The sequence below is a fragment of the Amblyomma mixtum genome, chromosome 3 (assembly GCF_055824585.1).
Source record: "Amblyomma mixtum isolate Tamu chromosome 3, ASM5582458v1, whole genome shotgun sequence".
Lineage (NCBI taxonomy): Eukaryota > Metazoa > Arthropoda > Arachnida > Ixodida > Ixodidae > Amblyomma > Amblyomma mixtum.
Window position 1 is genome coordinate 401682848 of NC_143014.1, and position 18119 is coordinate 401700966.

At 46.0% G+C, this 18119-nt stretch overlaps 2 protein-coding genes across 3 annotated transcripts; both read left to right on the forward strand.

The window, feature by feature from the left end:
- Positions 1-3167: 3167 nt before the first annotated feature.
- Positions 3168-10767, forward strand: LOC149357377 (uncharacterized). Of its 2 annotated transcripts, none has more exons than XM_089584552.1 (5): positions 3168-3302; positions 5989-6342; positions 6821-7050; positions 7488-7647; positions 10356-10767. In XM_089584552.1, the coding sequence occupies exons 1-5, from the start codon at positions 3266-3268 to the stop codon at positions 10535-10537; spliced, it is 963 nt and encodes a 320-aa protein (XP_089440678.1). In that variant the 5' UTR covers positions 3168-3265; the 3' UTR covers positions 10538-10767. The 2 variants fall into 2 exon arrangements, with proteins under 2 accessions (XP_089440678.1, XP_089440677.1); XM_089584551.1 differs by lacking the exon at positions 3168-3302 and adding an exon at positions 3416-3571.
- Positions 10768-15327: 4560 nt separating this feature from the next.
- On the forward strand, positions 15328-17291 carry LOC149357378 (uncharacterized). Its single transcript, XM_089577917.1, has one exon. The coding sequence runs from the start codon at positions 15351-15353 to the stop codon at positions 17289-17291; it is 1941 nt and encodes a 646-aa protein (XP_089434043.1). The 5' UTR covers positions 15328-15350.
- Positions 17292-18119: the final 828 nt, after the last annotated feature.

Consider the following 18119-nt stretch of genomic DNA (forward strand, 5'->3'; position numbering starts at 1 on the left):
AGTGCGCAGCGAGACTTTGGTCGCTCGCGTGTCAAACGCTCGACAAGCAACAGCTTTCACACCAGACGCGAACCCATGAGAGAAAGCCAGCGCTTAGCTCAATTGGAGGATGATGGTTTATCTCAGAGCCGTCAAAAGCTGGCACCAGCGCAACAGCAGCAGCAAGCGCGGCACAAACGGCGCGGCATTTTGAGTAGCGTCTCTCTACGCGCTGGCGTGCGCGCATTTTCACCAGCAGCGGGCCGTAATCAGTGGTACACAGTTAATGTAGCGGTACTTTACCTTTCTGGCGACTGCTGATGACAAACTCCACCACGGCTTACGACCGCCGAATTCACCCATTGTGAGCCCAGCGAGGCCCGAAGGGAGAGACTGAGAAGCAGAGAGCGAGAGAAGCGACGCGCGTTCTCTAGCGCCCTCTTTCGCATGTGGTAAAAAAATGCATGTAGTTTTTGTTTCGGTTTCGGGCCTCAAATGCTTCCTTAGTGTATGTGCGCGTTTGTCCTTCGTTCACGGTTTTAGGTTGAAATACACTCTTGCACAAAGCAGACGCATGCCAGGAAGAGACGAAGCTGGTAATTACCAAATGAGTACTGTGGCTCTTAGAGAGTAAATGAGTGAGTCTGTACTGCCGTAAGATTGCCCGAAGCCCAGAGGTCGCCGCAGGAATTGAAATTAAGGGGGAGTGTTGAGGATAGAGGAGAAGCGCATGTTAGTTTTAATTTTTAATCGTGGCGTTCCTGTGTCGTGTAGGAATAGCAACGTTTATTGCTCCAACACTCATATCAAATATGACAAAGGGAAATCACTGCTGCGGCCTATAAATGAGGATCGTTTCCAGTTCCCTTCCCTAACTCTTCCAGAAGAGTTACAGTACCCCGACCGGGAACAGAACAAAACGATGGGTTGACAAAATGAAAAATTTGTTTACAAAGGATGACATAAATCTCAAAAGAAAGTTTTCGATTATATGGGAAAGTATAGGCGAGATAGAGATAGGTCGATAGTTCTTCATATCATCTTTTTAGCTCATCTGGGAAAAGTGCAGTGTGTGGAAAACCATTTCACATGAAAATCAGAACATCAGACAGTGCCTCGAAGTTCCTTTAGAGCAAATTTGCTCACAAGAAGTCAATACCAGGAGGTTTATTTCGCTTAAAGCTAATGATTATATCATGCAGTTCTTGTTTTGTAATTATGGCTAAAAAGGCGGACACAGAGTTTGATTCTTTAAAGTGTATTGGTATCTCTGACTGGAAGATACTTTCTCGGAGGCCAGGGCAAAAAAAAAATCTACTAAACGTAACACCGACTTCGATGGAATCTCCCGGAAAGAAAGAAAGCGGGGAGGTGTTTCCATAAGTTTTGCCACGAAGAAGAAATTTATTCAATTCTCGCCGTGCGAAACCCGACATGGTTTATGGGGACATAACCTCCCAAAGTGGCTCAGGCTATGAGGAACACCGCAGTGAATGTCTCCTGAAATTTCGACCTCCTGGGGATCTTTAACGTACACAGACATCGTACAGTACACGGGCCTCTAGAACTTCGCCTCTATCGAAATTCGACCTCCGCGGCTGGGATTCAACCCGCGTCTTTCGGGTCAGCAGCCAAGCACCATAACCACTGAGCCATCGCGGCGGCGCGAAACACGCCAGTAAACTGCAAAACCTTGCCATAAAATTGGACTGCTTTAGAGGGAGAAAAAAAATTGAAATGAGCAATTCAACGTTCCAATAGAAAAATGAAAGGCGCAACAAATGGCCACAATGAACATTTTGCAGTGACACCAAAGGCAGCCCTTAATTAGTCGACATATAACTGCTTTAGGCTTTTACAAATACGCTTTAACGATACTATCGCGATCAAAAGTTTACGGGACGCGTGTTCACGGAAAAAAATCATTGTAGCTCTGCTTCGCGACGCAGTCGTGCGTTATTGTTACCAGCGGATAGAGCATCCAGTTCCCTTATACTTTACATATTTCAGGATACCGGATTACGTGACTGCGCCGCAATAATTTTGGAACGAAAAGCGCCCCTTCTAGCATGCAAAGCTGAAGGTCAAATTACGCTTGGATTTGACCTCTAGCTGGAGGCTCGCCGCAGATATGGCTGTAACGTCACACCACGTGGCTAGTCGCCACTCGTTCCGCCGCTGCGCCGACCGCCACTCAGACCGCTCGCTCTCGATAGTTGTGTCGCGTGTCTAACCACGTGATTCACTCTTGCTGAATTAAAGTCAACGCTCGCCGGTCACCGGGACGAGTTCCTCGAGGAGCCGGGTAGGTTCTAGTGATCCCTACGACAGAGAGCGTCACGAAACCGCGTTGGCTAGAGAAGTTGCGAAAGCGGGCTCGTGGATTTGATGAAACCGATGAAGAACGGGAGGTACGTTTGGAGAAGCAGCGGCACAGGCAACGCAACGGTCTCCCTGAGGCGCGCCAAGTACAGAAGCCGCGCTGGTCAGTAAGGAGAGCCGAACCTCGTTTATTGCCAAAGCTGGGTGCCTTTTTATAGGCATGCTTAACGTGAGGGAAGGGGGGAAGAGAGGGAGAGAGAGCGGCGATAACGGCTACCGCAAAGGAACGAAAGGGTGCGCGCCGGTGACGCGCGCGCAGCTAAATTCACTGAAGCATATGCCACAAATCGACACTTTTAATTGGGCTTGCAGCGAGTTGCGGGCGTACGCATGCTACAAACCGTAGCGTGCGCGCGCTACGGACACGTTGCGGGATGCGTTGACAAGATGGCGGCGCCCTGCTTGCCCGCTTCGGAATAAATGCATGTCGCCTGAGGATTCTTCGACACGATAGCTCGCTCAAATGGTAGCAGTTCGCGTTTGTTTCACACACTCTCGCCTTCGCTTAGTATATGCGATAACTAGCCCCTGTTTTTCAGATAATTTGGCGATTTTCAAGCTCTTAGGCCTAACATTGAAGGACTATGGCCTAACTAAATGCAGTGTTTATTCCTCGCAGGAACGACACCTGGCGCAGCAGTTCTCTAGCTTATAGTCACTTGTCACATTTTTTTCGATTTGCATAGTTTTTCACCTTGGAATAAAAAAGGCTCGCAACGCACCCACCCTCGTTATCAGTAATTACGGATGAAAATTTCTTCAACCCAGCGTTGATGTGCTTTGACTTCTTGTCACTAGATGGCAATACTGTTTACACGCGCCCCCTCTGCGCACCCCTGAGGGACGCTAGGGCACGGCCAACTAAAAGTGTCGTGAAGGCTGCCACTACACAGAAGGGCAGCGGATGTTGCCATCTCCGCGGGCGTCGACATCGGCCACTGGTTCGGTTACTTTTCGCTCCGGCTTAGCTCAGCCGAGTTGAGCCAAAGCCATATTTTTTTTTCGCACAGTCGCGTCCCGTAAGCGTTTGATCTAGAGCAGGGGTTCTCAAACTGGGTTCCGCGGAACACAGGGGTTCCGCGGGCTGTCTTCTTGTGTTCCGCGAGAACCGTCACCGGCTCTGACCCGGCAGCTGATATGAGACTGGCTCTGAGTGCTACTGAGCCACGCTTTGACTTGCTCTTAAAAGGGAAGCCTGAAATATTCTCAGGTAGGCTTCACAGAAATATACAATTTTAGTAATTCTGTGTGTACAGCTGCTGATCAGTGCAAATCTGTGTAGCATAGGCTGTAGTGTCACAATTCTGTAGCTTTTACATAGCTATGTGTGTCAATGTGTGTAGAATGAAAGAACCCCGCAGTCGGTGAGGCCAAGGAAAGCGCAGGTTTTTAAAAAAATTTTGGTTCTTGCTATAGATCAGAATTAGTGCTTTAATCATTTTGGAAAGAAAGGTATTAACTACAAAGTAGAAGGAAAAACAACACTCCTATAGGAGGTATTCACATGACGTCATCCGCAAGGGGCGCTAGCGGCCGGCGCGGCATTCGCCATGTTGGTGGTCGCGCGCGCGGCCGCCGCAGCCAGCGGCAGCGTTTGAATAGCTGGTGATGGGTGAAATGTGAGTGTATTTCGCGTCTCGCCGCACGTAATTTCTGTCCGACCCGTGCCGCCGCGTGACTGAGTGAATATTCCGTGAACTGTGCGAAGCAGAAAAGAGCGGGCACGCTCAGAAGGTTCTACTTTGTGAAAAGGTCGACCCCCCGTAGGAATGCGGAGGCACCGGCATGGTGTGCGACGTATACAAGACTGCTGCCGCGCGTTGAATTCACCGGTATCGAGGCCCACCTTGTGCACGGCTTAAGTTTGCTGGCAGGCCAAGGAATTAAAGGATATAAACCTATGAGAGGGTGCAATTACTTGACAAGCGGGTGAGTCCAAGAGTCGTGCTGTGGGTGCCGACGTCCGCGGTGCCGACGGCCGAAGTGCCGTTTTTGAAGAGGTGAGTAATTCGAAGGGTCTGTTCACTTAGCTGTAGCTTAACTTGTCATCTCTACCTGCTGAAAGTGGCGTGTTACAACTGAATCTAGCGGAATGGCTGCACACTGCGTAGCTGCGAAAACGGTCTTGTGCATACGAAGCAGCGCTATGTAGCTATACAATCAAAACTGCAAAACATTCTCGCTGTGTCTGCCGTTCGTGCTGCGAGCGCATGGCAGTATTTGTTTGGCCGTTCTGTCGGGTAAATAAGGCAGCTATGACGCTTTGCCTTTCTGCTGAAAGACCGTACGTCTGAGAAGCGTCAGCAGTTCGCGGACTACAGCTAGGCGCTTGAATTATCAATTTCTGCGGTGGCAGTTCTGGAATTTCGGTAATTAATCATGCTGTTTATCCACGATGTGCCCTGCATGACTAGCTGACAGTTATCAACTGATATTAAAAGCTGCAAGTCGTGTACGTTCTTGCGTGCAGCGCAGCCAGCCAGTTTTGCTGCCGAGTTGAGGCAGCTCGGTTATATTACGGCGCAGAAGAATTCTGCTGCAAACTTCATGCACAATACGCGCTCCACAAAGATAAGTGGTCGCTGACGTATTCAACAACGTACAAATATGTTACGGATCATTAACAGTTCAGGCCGGGTACCTCACGGCGCACCGTGACACTGCGCGAGCTGGCCTGAAACGACCGCAAACATGGCGCGCCTGCCGCGACGACGCTCGCGCCGTCTGGTAGCGCGGCCTCAGTGAATACCTCCTATAGTGGGAACCGAACCCACGACCTGTGAATATCGTGTCCGTTGCTTTTCCGAGAGCTACATCAACGACTGTCCAACCTGCTACTTGTTTGGGTATTAATGCTGCCTGTAAACAAACCTTAAGAGTGTTACCAGTGCCACCCTTCTCCTTAGCAGTGGACATGGAACGTCTTGTGTTACTGCCAGCTTCATGTAGAGCGTGATCGACAGAGAGGGCGGAAACTGCGAGAACCCTCTTATGCTGCCTATGGCTTCAAGACTGCCAGAATTGAGACCCTCGTTAGCTATTAGCAGGGAACTGAAAGAAGGGTGGTGCTGGTGAACACTCTCGAGGTTTGTTTACAGGCAACATTAATACCCTAAAGAGTAGCAAGAGCCGTTGATGTGGCTCAGTTGGAAGAGCACTCAACGTGATATTCGGAGGTCGTGGGTTTGGTTCCCACCACTGGCGTGTTGTTTTTCCTTCTACTTTGTGGTTAATTACCTTTGTTTCCAAAATGATTACAGCACTAATTCTGGTCAATAGCAAAAACCAAAATTTAAAAAGAAATCCCCTACGCTTTCCTTGGCCTTGCCAACTGTTGGTTTGTTTCATTCATGTTTCATAACGAGCCCCTCATTTCCCTTTCACTTCCCCGCTAAAAGCGTGTGTAGAACTGATTCTAGGTTACCTGCTTTTTTTTTCTATATTATGAGTTTTGGTATTTAGTCATTTAGCTTTCAGTTTATATTACTCTGAAAGTTGACAAGTAAAGGCTACTTACTGTACTGTCATTTAAGCCAGTATTTTTTAGTATCTAGGTTTTTTGTATTCCTTGCAAGATGACAAAGCATTTGGTGATATTTTGATTTTGCACTGTTTAATGTTTATTAGATAACTACGATCTGGCAAGAAAGAAGGAACTACAAGCTACGCTGACATCTGACCTGGGTTCTGAACCTGAAAATGTGCGGCAGAAAAGGAAGAGGAGGCCAGTGCAACGCCTGATTTCTTCAGATGAAAGTGACAGTGAAGGAAACACTTATGATGTGCCTTTTGCAGACTTGCCACATCCAAGCCCTATTTTTGTTCCGCAGCCACTGCCGCCGAAAATAGCCAAATCCAAGGAGCATGCCTTATCTCCACTAGCGACTACAGCTTCTTCAATCAGACGGTCTCCTGCGACCACCTTGCAGCAACCTACCGAAGACAGTCAAGCACCCCAGCAAGGCAAATCACATAGAAACTGTGAGTGCTGCAGTCATTATTCATAAATTATGTGATAATGTGCACATCATATGATCATAATACCATTGCAAATCTGATAACTTGCTTGCCTTAGCAGCAGGAGTGTTTATCACAATTGCATATATGCAGAATGATAGCATCATGGAGGTTCATTTCAAGGCAGTCTTGAGAGCACAGTAGATAAACAGATGTAACTTAATACATAATAAACTTACATCTGCAGTGGCATATTTTTGACGTAGTATGTGTCAGGGCATTGCTTTAAAGTTACAATGTGCTTCTCAACAAAGAATGTTTGCTTAATGATAATGATCAGGCAGCCCCTAATTTTCATGATTTGTCACTGCAGTGTTTGTGTTCCTTAACTCTTTACAGGCATTCTGAGCACTTTAGAAATTCGCTTAGCAAATATTAATGAGCTTCCAGTGATGGTAATGTTCTGTTTTTCTAATGGAGATTTGGTGTTCACATCTTTTAGCATTGCAGCTGAAGACCATCAGAATGCTGAAGGAAATGACAGTCTTGATGAATGAGCAGCTGAAAATACTTAAGAACCTACAGAACACCATCGTGCTGCATTTGCAGCCATCGACAGCAGCAGCAGAACCCGTGGATAGCACTGTTCTCGACTTGCTTCCTCTTTCAACGCACTCAAGACTTGAACAACTTGAGCAGCACCTCTGTGTTGCAAAAAAGAGATCTGACCTAGTGAGTGCAGCATTGAAATTATTGTAAATGATGTTCCTAACCATTTATAACTCAGATGAACAACTGTTAAGTATTGCAAAGTCACAGTGGCATTTGAACTTGAATGTGTAGTCAGTAGTTCTATACTGCAATAGTTTATTACAAGCTTCCTTGGTTTTAGAAGCATGGTCCATGATGAAAAAGGGGGGGCCGCAAACAAAACGGAGACAAGGAAAGGAGACAACAGGGCGCTCGTCCTCTTGTCTTCTTTCCTTGTCTCCGTTTTGTTTGCGGCCCCCGCCCCCCTTTTTCATCATAAGCAGCTTCCAACTCATCCAACCTTCCATTCCGTAGAAGCATAGTGCTAGAGTCATTAGCCTTTAGGTTTTTTTGCAATTATTAAGTACCCTTTCTTTTTGTTGTCACTATTTCACCATTGTGCACGTTTCTATTTTAAGGTGGCACACCTCTCACTCATAGGGGGATCATCACTTAAAGATGCCTTACGTCAGGTTATGAAAAAGTGCATTTGTGACAGCTTGGCACGAGACTTCTCGCTGACCGGAAGAAAAGGGAAGCGGTCATTTATTGGCCTTCAGCTGCTTCTTGTCATAACAGGTACTCTTTGCTCTACTTTTATTTATGTGCTCTGGGCAAATGTTTAATATTTCCCAGTCTGTCGGCTCAGAATTTTAACAACCACAGTCTACTCATGCATCTGTACACAAAACTATTTGGCATGTCAGTTATTACTGGCACAAAACCTTGTGAGTTGTTTACATAGCTCTGTTATCTAATCTGTGGCATCTTGTTGTGAAGAATGAGTCTGTACATTGCAGCTTGCTAGTATAAAAAGAGAAAACAAATGAAGTTAGAATGTGTTCTCATAGGGCTTACCTGCATTTAATGATAGCAGCCTTGGGGTCTAGGTCGTCTGGTCTTTCATGTATCCAAAAAAAATATAAGGAATCTTTTTTCGTGTGAAACAAACGTGCCTAGAGCATGTCTACATGCTGTTTATGTTGCTTTATTGCATCTGCCAAAAATCATGCTAGAAATGTGCAGGGCACTTCACATGAGGCATGCAAATTAGTTCTGTATGTAGGGATGTCACACTGCACACTGTCTTCCTTTTAGCAAATGCACTCGCCTCATGTTGGCTGCCACTGCTTTACCAGAATGATCACAAACTTTCTACCTAAGTGCATGTACAGTCATGGGCGTCCGGAGGGGGGGGGGCAAGGGGGGGCGGCTGCACCCCCCTGGAAAATCACTCACTCGAACCGTGAGTGATGTCCGCACGCCAGGGGCGGTGGTGCGCTCAGCCAAAAGGGTAAAAGCAGCCCCGCTTCCACGCTTTGGGTCACATCTGCGAAATGCCGCGTCCGGGCGGGCGTCGTTCCGCCGTTTTCAAACCACGCCATCGTTAGCTCTACTAAAAGACGACCTGTTGCAGACATACAGCGGCATCGGCGAGCATGTGTTTGAGCCTTCTTACGATCGGTGTCTGTTTCTTTGATCTCTAGAGAGATAGCGGCACGGAGGCAGACAGTGCACAGAGCATCTTGTTTTCGCCTTCGTCGCTCGCTATAATCAGGATACGTTCGTACGCCGGCCACCGATGAATTCTTCAAGGACAAATCAGCCGTATCCACCCCCGCTTTGTCGGGCTGCTCAGGGTCAAGCGGGCGGTGGGTTGGCGCCGCAGCCGCCGCTCGCTGTCTCCTCCGATCCACGGGAGAGCGCAGTTCGGTAGAAGCGCCGCTTTCAGAATCTTCGGCAAAGGGGATTAGCTGCTTTTGTTCACGGCGACGCAGTCTCCAGAGGCGCCCCCACACCAGCGTTTCTTGCGTCTTCTCCGAAAACCAGCGCCTTTGGTCAACGCAGACCGATGGCGCCTGCCTGGCTCGCCTGTAACCTCTGGCTGGGTCTCAAATCACAACAGCGCCCATGTACTGTGCGTGTCAGTGCACGGTAAAGAGACCCAGACCCAGGTGGTCGACATTATCCGGAACTCTGTACTACTCCGTCCCTCATAGCCTGATGCGTTTTGGGGCTCTGAACCCCATAAAAACACAACAACAAATTTTCCGACCGGAGTGGCGAGTGTTCCTTCCCCTCGGAAGTCGCGCGGCGTTCCTTTCACCCCCCAAAGTGCGCATTCGGGGATATTGCGGCAAGTAAGCCCTTGCACGTGTGCGCGCCTCTGTGTTTGTGCTTCAGTGTTTTTAGTGGCCGGTTGTCAACGAAGGTCAGAACAACCAAGACAGCGGACGAGAAAACGACGAGCGGCGAGCAGTGTGTGTGCGGTTGCTCGACTGTGCGGACGCGCGAGCAAAATGGAGCGAGGTGTATGAAGCGGCGAGCGTGCATTTATCTTGTAAAGAAGTTTTTGTTGTATATATAGTTGTCTTTTGTTTTCAACGTACGCGTTCAACCGTTTTTCCATTCAATGTGTATGATGAGTATGCACCGAGAGCGTGTAGTGAAGCACAGAAATGAATTTATCGCCCGTGTAATTACACAATTCGCCCAGAAAAATCCGAGGCGCCTACAGTTGCTGTTCAAGGAAGACTGACTGAGTGACTGTAGTTGCGTGTTTGTGAACATATTGTGCTGTGTGCTGGTCATCAATCCGGGTGAGTCGAGAACCCGTATGCAGCAAGACTGAGCACTTCTCCACGAAGTGATAGTATCTTTTTGTATTTTTTATTAATTTTAATTGTTTTTTCGTTGATAAACTTTAATGTATCTCTCCTAGCCGCGCTTTAATTTGCTGTTTGTAATTTTTCTTTCATGTGCGTATTTTACTTATTTTTTTATTCATATATAAATAAATAAAATTACTCCGCAAATAGTGCCTTTTTGCTACGAATATACGCCCCCCCCCCTCCGGCGCCAACAACCAATGGGGCCCCTCCCTGCAAAAAATTCTGCGGACGCCCTTGTGTACAGTTGCTGTTATATTTGCTACAAGCATGCAAAACCAGGTTCACCTTATAGTGTTCCAAAATAGGCGCGTTATTGATGAAAAATTTTCATGAAAAAAAATTGTACACAGTATGTTTTGCTGCCATTGAGCAGTATAGGCATATTGTGGACAGAAAACACCATTCTGAGCACTCAGTAAGTAGCTTTGATATTAGAGTAAAATAAATTGTTTGTTTCTGACTGTTTCTTAACGCTTAACATTTATGAATAGTATGTTTTCTTTTGAAAGTGGCCAAAATTGGACCATTGTAATACTCAACTGTGCAAGTATTTGTAATGGAGTGCAAGTACTCCAGAGGTCTCTGGAAGCAATTAAATTGTGCTATTTCTTGCAGAGACACTTCGAAGCTCATTTCCGAAAGCAACGGACTGCCAGATTCAAATGTGCGTAGCAGACTGGCTGCGGTATGCTCCTTCTAGATGCAAAAAGCGGTATGAAATTTTTTTCAGTTTTTTTCTTTTTCATAGCTCCTTACAGCAAATTAAGATAAATGCTGGCGTTTGCACATTTCTTTAGTGTTCTACCACACTGTATGGTTTCACAAATTCTGCCTCTCTGTCGTTGCTTTTTCTTAAGAATAGTTCTAGGGCTTATTGCCTTCACCTTATAATCATTTGTATGCAGTAAAGTTTAATAATTTAAACTTCAGAGGCTGGAAAAAAATATCTGAATTATTTGAAGTTTTAATTATCCAATAAGCTAAAAAAATTTACAAGAACTGCTTGCATCAAAATATATTTATTTGGTAAAAGACTTGGAATGGTCACCTGCTGGAGAACAGCATGACAATAGCAATTTTTTGCATTTGCATTTATGCTGTGTCGTGCGCACACTATGGAGAGCATGAGTGCAAAACTGCTCTAAAATGGTGCAAGTCTCCTTGGCATTGTTCCTATAGTGCAAGACGGTAGTGGTGGTTCCCTCTCACAAGGAGCTTCACCTAGTTTGAGGAGGCTTGACTGCACAGCATCTGGCTGGCACTTAAACACACAGTGTCGGTGTAATGAAAGAACCATGCGGGTGGAAGCAAGGGAAATAATCAATGCCACCAACACGGCTGTCGGTGAGCATCCAAAATGGCATGCAGCTAGGCTTGGTTGGCTTGCTGATGCGCAGCCAGCAGCCGAAGCTATTAAAAGTGAAGCCGAAATTAAGTGTTTGGCATACTTTGGGTCAGAATTAAGGCCATCCATTTGTCACTCTTGCTGTTGTGCATATGTCAGAGATGCATAGTCATCTCTGCAGAATGCAGTTCATGATTGAAAAAAGCCATTTTCACAAACAGTTCTGTGTGAATAATACCTAAATGCGCCCTGCTTTTGAAATCCCATTGGGATTAATCATTGCGAGACCTGTAATGCCTGAATTGGCAAGCATTCGAGACATAGTAGATGGGTGTTGGCTGTGGGGCAGTGCTGACAATTTGAATTACTCGGATATTTGAATTAATGGGGGTTGAAATAATGAGCTTTTACTGTAGTTGCATGTCTTGAAGGTCATGCGGAGCAGAGAGGAGGCAGCCGCCGCATTGCTTGTCATGGCACTGGCTAATTAATGAGCTTCCACTATATGCTGCTTACCCACTTGCCACACAGCATGAAGAAGTAATTGCTTGTGAATGGTCTGCATAAGTAAAAGAGAAGTCGAGAAGTCATGCTGTTTTATATTAAGACAAACTTTTCGCGAAGCAGACGTTTCATGACAGGCTGTTTAAAAGAATGACAGAGTGTATGTTGTTCTCGTTCAAACAACAAATAGAGGCTATTCGTGTTTTCTTTTCTCTTGCTGTCACCTCTTTGCGGCATTCATGTTGGACCAAAAGAACCCAAGCTGCAAGCTCATTTAAGCCATGCACCAGACTGAAGGGTGTGTGCATACTTCCTAAAGGCCGCAAATACACTGAGCATTTCTTGTATTTCTTTCTGTGGCATTACCAACAGTACATTCTGTCAATGGTATTTAACAGGGCATATTTAGTTGTAAAGAAAATGTAAACATGCTCTTGCTGTTTACACTTGAGTCCACGTTTTGCAGCATGGTCCGAAAAGTAAATTTATGGTGACTTTCAAAGGCTACGATATATATTGTGGTATATGTTGCACCTCAAGTGCTTAATGATAAAGCTATTTTTCTCTGGTTACCTTTCAGAGCTTAAAATGAGGTATACGTGTTAATTCTTGGTGTCACAGAAAGCATCATTTCTTTCAAGAAGCAGCTTGTTTCCTTTATGTTTCAGGGAGATCGCCAGATTGGTAAGGGCTGAAGCTGACATGGAACCAGTGGAATGAAGAGCAGTACATCAATGTTAAGGTTTATGCAGGCAATGTTGCTACCTCTATTCCTTAGCAGCACTATATAACTGGTGTGGTGAAACTGTTATTGCTGATAAGATTTGTCATTACTGTTCATGTACCGTTTATTGTTTCTGCTTCACTGTGCTTTCTGGAAGCAGGCTTGCATCTTTTTATTCATGAAACATTGATCACAAGTTTTCTAAGTGTGCTCACTGCCTCGAGTCCCTGGCAGCAATATTTACCTGGTGTGGTCAACTGGTATCATTACAGCATTTATTTGTTATTACCACTTCATGCTGTGCTGTCTGTATGCTGTTCATTGTTTAAGCCAGCTTTGTTTAGATTTTTTATCAATGTGCCTACTTGCTATCACTACCTTTAGTTCCTGCCAGCAATATTTCATTGTTGTGGTGAATCAGTGTTGTTGCAGCAAATGTTTACTGTTTTTATTCGCATACTAATCTGTTGCTTCTTTCTGCTGTGCCATGTGCAGGCAAGCTTGTATTCTTTTCATAAAAGAAGAATCTTAATTGTTCTCTGTGTATGTGCTGCTAGTCGCTGCCTCTAGTCTTTAGAAGCAATATTTAACCGGTGTAGTGAACTGGTATCATTGCAATATTTATTTATTATTACCCCTTTATACTATGCTGTTTGTGTGCTTTTTATTGCTTTTCTTTTAAACCAAGCTTGTATCTTTCTTTTTTTTTCACTTTTTTAGTAACCTGGGCAGTTAAAATAGTAATATTTTGTCTGATGACTTTGCACATTGAACATTTTAACATACTGTCAAGAACAAAAGTGGTGTATGCCACTCAGTGGCCGATAGAGCCTTACAAAGCTGCATTGCCAAGCCATCTGCCAGTAGCATCTGGAATGAGATAACTGTTGGGGAGCTCTTTGTGTAGGAAAGTGACATGCTGGCTGGCAGGTAAAAAAAGGGTCCTCATCATTTTTATTGGTCCGAAACACCGCCCGAGGACGGTGCGGTGATGTAGTTGTCTGGCTCTACTGGCCCCGTCCCCTGCACTCGTGCTTCCTACACTACATCACCATCAAACTCACTGTAGTAAAGCAGTCAGAATTTCATGCTTCAGCAATTTCATTGCTTTCTGTTTGAATTGATCATTGCTTATACTGTTCTTATCAGTATTTTGAAATGCCAGTAGCTTCTCGGACTCACACTTGGTGTTGAGAAATTTTGCCGTGCTTTGTTTCCTAGTGAATGTAGCATTGTGATTGGAGCTGTATTAGGCATATGTCTACAACATGGCAAATTGCTACCAAGCTTTATTTTGCCAGCTTCAATGCATGGTTTGTTTACCGTAACCTGTATTTGTAATGGTTCTGTCAGCCAGTGTCACCTTGAATTTTGTATTTCATTACTTGGTGTATGCATTGTTTTACCAGCACTTCTCATGCAACTAAATGAGAGCTTTAGTTTTACTGTGACGTCATCTTTTTCCTTGTGTTCTTCACCAGCTTTTAACTTTCATTGACACAGTTTGTTGGTATTGTTCTGATCTTTGTATTTGTTAAGTGCCAAACATTTTTTTTTTAGTAATAAATATTTTTGTTTGTATGTCAGTCTTTCTCTGCTACAGCCCCGCCGGGGTGATGCAGTGGTTAGGCGCTTGACTACTGTGCCCAAGGATGCGGGATCGAATCCTGGCTGCGGCGGCCGCTTTTCGATGGAGGCGAAATTCCAGAGGCCTGTGTGCTGTGCGGTGTCAGTGCGCGTTAAAGAACCCCAGGTGGTTGAAATTTCCGAAGCCCTTCACTACGGCCTCTCTCATAGCTCGAGATGCTTTGGGATGTTAAACCCCCACAAACCAAACCTTTCTCTGCTACAATTACACCTTGCTTGTCCCACTTTGTATGAAAGTGTGGTTGAGATCAGAAAAGCATTATTCATTCGTTTTATATTTCATAACTGACAGGAAAAACTTGTTCATGATAAATATATTTTTTTCCAGCAAAGTGTACTTTACATACCACCCTGCAGCTGTGGTTAGGGCACTTGGATGCTGATCCCGAAGATGTGGGCTTAATCCGAACTACAAGAGCCACATTCCGATGGAGGCAAAATGCAATATCCTATGTACTGCGCAATGTCAGTGCACATTAAAGAACTTCAGGTGGTTGAAATTATGCAGGGAACTCAACTATGGCGTCTCTTATAGCCCAAGCACCTTTTTAAACTAGCTATCATTTTACTGCTTCCTGCCATGTGTTCCGAGAACACTGCATTATGTAAAAAGAACTGCCCTAAATAAGAATACTAAACTGCAGCTACAATGTTTACATGCCCTCCTTTAGTCTTGTCTTTTAGTGCAGCATATTTTCATGGAACTTCGTCTAGTATGAACTGCATGTGTGCTGCACAAGCATGTCCCCTGAATGTTATGGCGACGTGACTAATGTTTGATTTTAATGTTTTGTGAATGTGGATGAAACTTTGCTGCAATGTTGTTGTACATATGCTAAATATGGATGCAATGTTGTAGACAACATCGCAGCAATGTTTCTGTATGTATGTTGTCTTGACATGGCCAAAGGAGGACGCTAGCCACGTTGGTGCAACCTAAAAAGGCAATATTGGTACAATGTTTCAGCAACAATTTGTGCTACTAGGGTGTGCGTACGCTTAGATACTTGTATATCTCACGTCTAAATACCTTCCAATTCTGATATTCTGATATATAATCATTGGTTTGGTTTGGTTTATTGGGGTTTAACGTCCCAAAGCGACTGAGGCTATGAGAGACGCCGTAGTGAAGGGCTCCGGAAATTTAGACCACCTGGGGTTCTTTAATGTGCAGTGACATCGCACAGCACACGGGTCTCTAGAATTTCGCCTTCATCGAAATTCAGCCGCCGCGGCCGGGATCGAACCCGCGTCTGCCGGGTCAGCAGCCGAGCGCCGGAACCACTGAGCCACCACTCCAGGTGGTCGAAATTATTCTGTGGATCTCCAGGTGGTCGAAATTATTCCGGAGACCTCCACTACAGCACCACTTTCTCTCTTTCTTCTTTCTATGAATGCCGTCCGCATGGCGAAGTTGGCAAAGCGCGTTGCCGGCGATTGCGGAGACGCTTCCTGCAGTGCTGCCTCTGCTACACCGCTAGAAGAAGTCTGCGTTGCCACTTCCAGCGCCGTACCTTCCGAGTCAGCAATGCAAGGAGACGGCGTTTCAAGTGTGCCTGCTGTCCCGACCGCATCAACCTCGGCGATCGCGGCACCCTCTCTCGCGTCTGTCGCCGTGAGCAATGACGCATCGTCGACCGTGCACGTGAAAACGCACTTTCTGACGCCGGAGGAGATAGAGGCGGCGGAGGCACAACGTAATGCTGTGAAAAACAAACTCGGTGCCACGCCCGCGACGCTACGAAAATTTCAAGCGATGTCGCCCGATGCCGCACCTGCCACTGCTACTACCGAAGATGAGGTTTTTTGCCTTGTGCAAATGTGTGTGTTCGGCCACCTGCTCTCCAAAACCTTGTGCGAGCGCTGCCTTTCAACTGGACTGGCAATTCAACAAGGTACCCAGTTCGGACTGGCTACAAAGCTTGAGTTGGTGTGCCCACATTGTGGGATTATTGCTAATTCTTGGAGTTCACCACGCCAGAACGCAGGAAACGCTTTTGAGGTGAACATCCGAGCCATTATGGCTATGAAGCAAATTGGAAAGGGGCAGACAGCTGTAAATGACTTTTGGGCTGCTATGAATGTATCTCACAGAGGACTTCATCACAAGACATACCAGGAACATCTGAAGAAGACATTCAGGGGCCCAGAGACTCAACGCATGGAGAGTTTCTATTCAGAATCAGCAGCTGCTGTGAAAAAGGTTTACCAGGGAATGGACCCAGGATTTACCAGAGACATTACTGTGGTCTATGATGGCACCTGGCACAAGCGCGGACACACATCCCACATTGGAGTTGGGGCAGTGATAGAGTATCACACTGGCCTCATCTTGGATGCAGTTGTCCTCTCAAACCAGTGCCTCGGGTGTCAAACAGGACCCAAACCTGAAGACTCCGAGTACTCAAGCTGGCGTGAGCAGCACATCTGCCAAAAAAACACCGATGCGAAGTCTGGAAGGATGGAGGTCGAGGCAGCCTCGATTCTTTTCGCCCGTTCACTGACAAAGCACAACCTCCGTTATACAACGATTGTGTCCGATGGAGACAGTGCCACCTACTCTGCCCTTGTGAAGGAGAATGTTTATGGGCTGGTCCCAGTTGTCAAAGAAGAATGCCTCAATCATGTGCAGAAAAGGATGGGGGCTGCACTGCGCAACCTAGTGCAAAAGAGTGATAAGGCGTTGGGAGGGAAAGGAAGGCTGACAAAGGCTCTTATCGACAAGCTGACGGATTACTATGGCTGGGCTTTGCGAAACAACTCGAATGACGCGGCAGCAATGCAGCGTGCAGTGATGGCGTCCTACCATCACATCACATCCACCGATGCGGAGCCTCACCACGACCTATGCCCAGAGGGCGCTGGCTCATGGTGCCGCCACAAGGCTGCTGAGGCAAATGGCTTACCACAACCAAGGCACAGGTACAATCTGCCAGGCTATGTCGCTGAGGCTATGCTGCCTGTTTATCAGCGCCTCTCCGAGCCTTCCCTTCTTCAGCGGTGCCTGGGAGCGAAGACTCAAAATGCATCGGAATCATTTCATTCTGTTCTGTGGTCACTGATGCCCAAGGAGCAGCATGCATCCCTGATTGCAGTGGAGACAGCACTGAATGATGCAGTGATGCGGTACAATGCTGGAAACCAAAGGGCCACCAAAGAAATTTCTCTGTCTGCGGGGCTCACACCTGGCCACCTAGCCATCCATCGAGCCGTGGAAAAAGATGCCCTGCGCATGGGAAAGGCTGAGAAGCGAGGTCAAGCGAAGACTGAGAGGCGGCAGAGAAAGAAAGCCTGCAAAGACACCGCTAACTATTCTGCGGGGACATTTTAGACCCAGATATGTTGTGTCAAAACTTCAAGGGCCGTTTTCTCAAAATGAATATTTTTCCTGGTGTGGCTGCTTATGCAAGCAGTATCTCTGGAACCGCTAATCAGATTCCCACCAGGTTTTTTTTATTGTGTGCCTGAATAAATTTCTGAGGGCAAGACAGGCCCACTTTTTCAAGTTCATGAGTCTGGAATTTATTATAAGCAATCAAAATTAGGCTAATGCAAGTCTAATTAGTAACACTAAATTCAATGATGTGCTAAAACTTTTCAGCAAGGAAATTAAAAAAAGGGCTCTGTCTTGCCCTGTGGTACCTATTCAGGAACCTTCATAATGAATTTGACAGTGCTAACACATTTTGCAAGTTCTCCAGGCATATCATAAGGAACCTATGTGAACCATTCTGATATACTCCTGTAACTTGAGTACCAGTGTATGTAGCTCCATGAAACTTTGTAGTTATTCATATGTCTATGCCATGAGTGTACCCTGAAAATTTCATTCAGTTATCTCAAGAAACAAAAACGTTGGTGTTCGAAGGTAGCCCCCCCCTTAACATGAGTTTAAACGTCAAGTGCTAGTCATATATTCAGTTTCCCACATCAATCAGTTCACTGGATTGCAGATTGCACCCAAAACATGATCTCTATCACACCTTCAGTTTCCCACATCAATCAGTTCACTGGATTGCAGATTGCACCCAAAACATGATCTCTATTACACCCAAAGAGAATAATCCGGCCTACCAGGCCTCCTCCTTGATGGCTTCCCTCACGGTCGGATGGCGGCCGGGCGTCAAAGAGCCACCTGCTACCACACTACGGCTGGTGG

What these genes read in the sequence shown, in the direction of transcription:
- LOC149357377 (XM_089584551.1), top strand. Translation starts at nt 3,499, where the DNA reads ATGAGACTGGCTCTGAGTGCTACTGAGCCACGCTTTGACTTGCTCTTA. An exon ending in GAAGCCTGAAATATTCTCAG is followed by an intron (nt 3,572 to 5,988) that starts GTAGGCTTCACA and finishes AATGTTTATTAG; the next exon opens with ATAACTACGATCTGGCAAGA. An exon ending in GCTGCTTCTTGTCATAACAG is followed by an intron (nt 7,648 to 10,355) that starts GTACTCTTTGCT and finishes TATTTCTTGCAG; the next exon opens with AGACACTTCGAAGCTCATTT.
- LOC149357378 (XM_089577917.1), top strand. Translation starts at nt 15,351, where the DNA reads ATGAATGCCGTCCGCATGGCGAAGTTGGCAAAGCGCGTTGCCGGCGAT.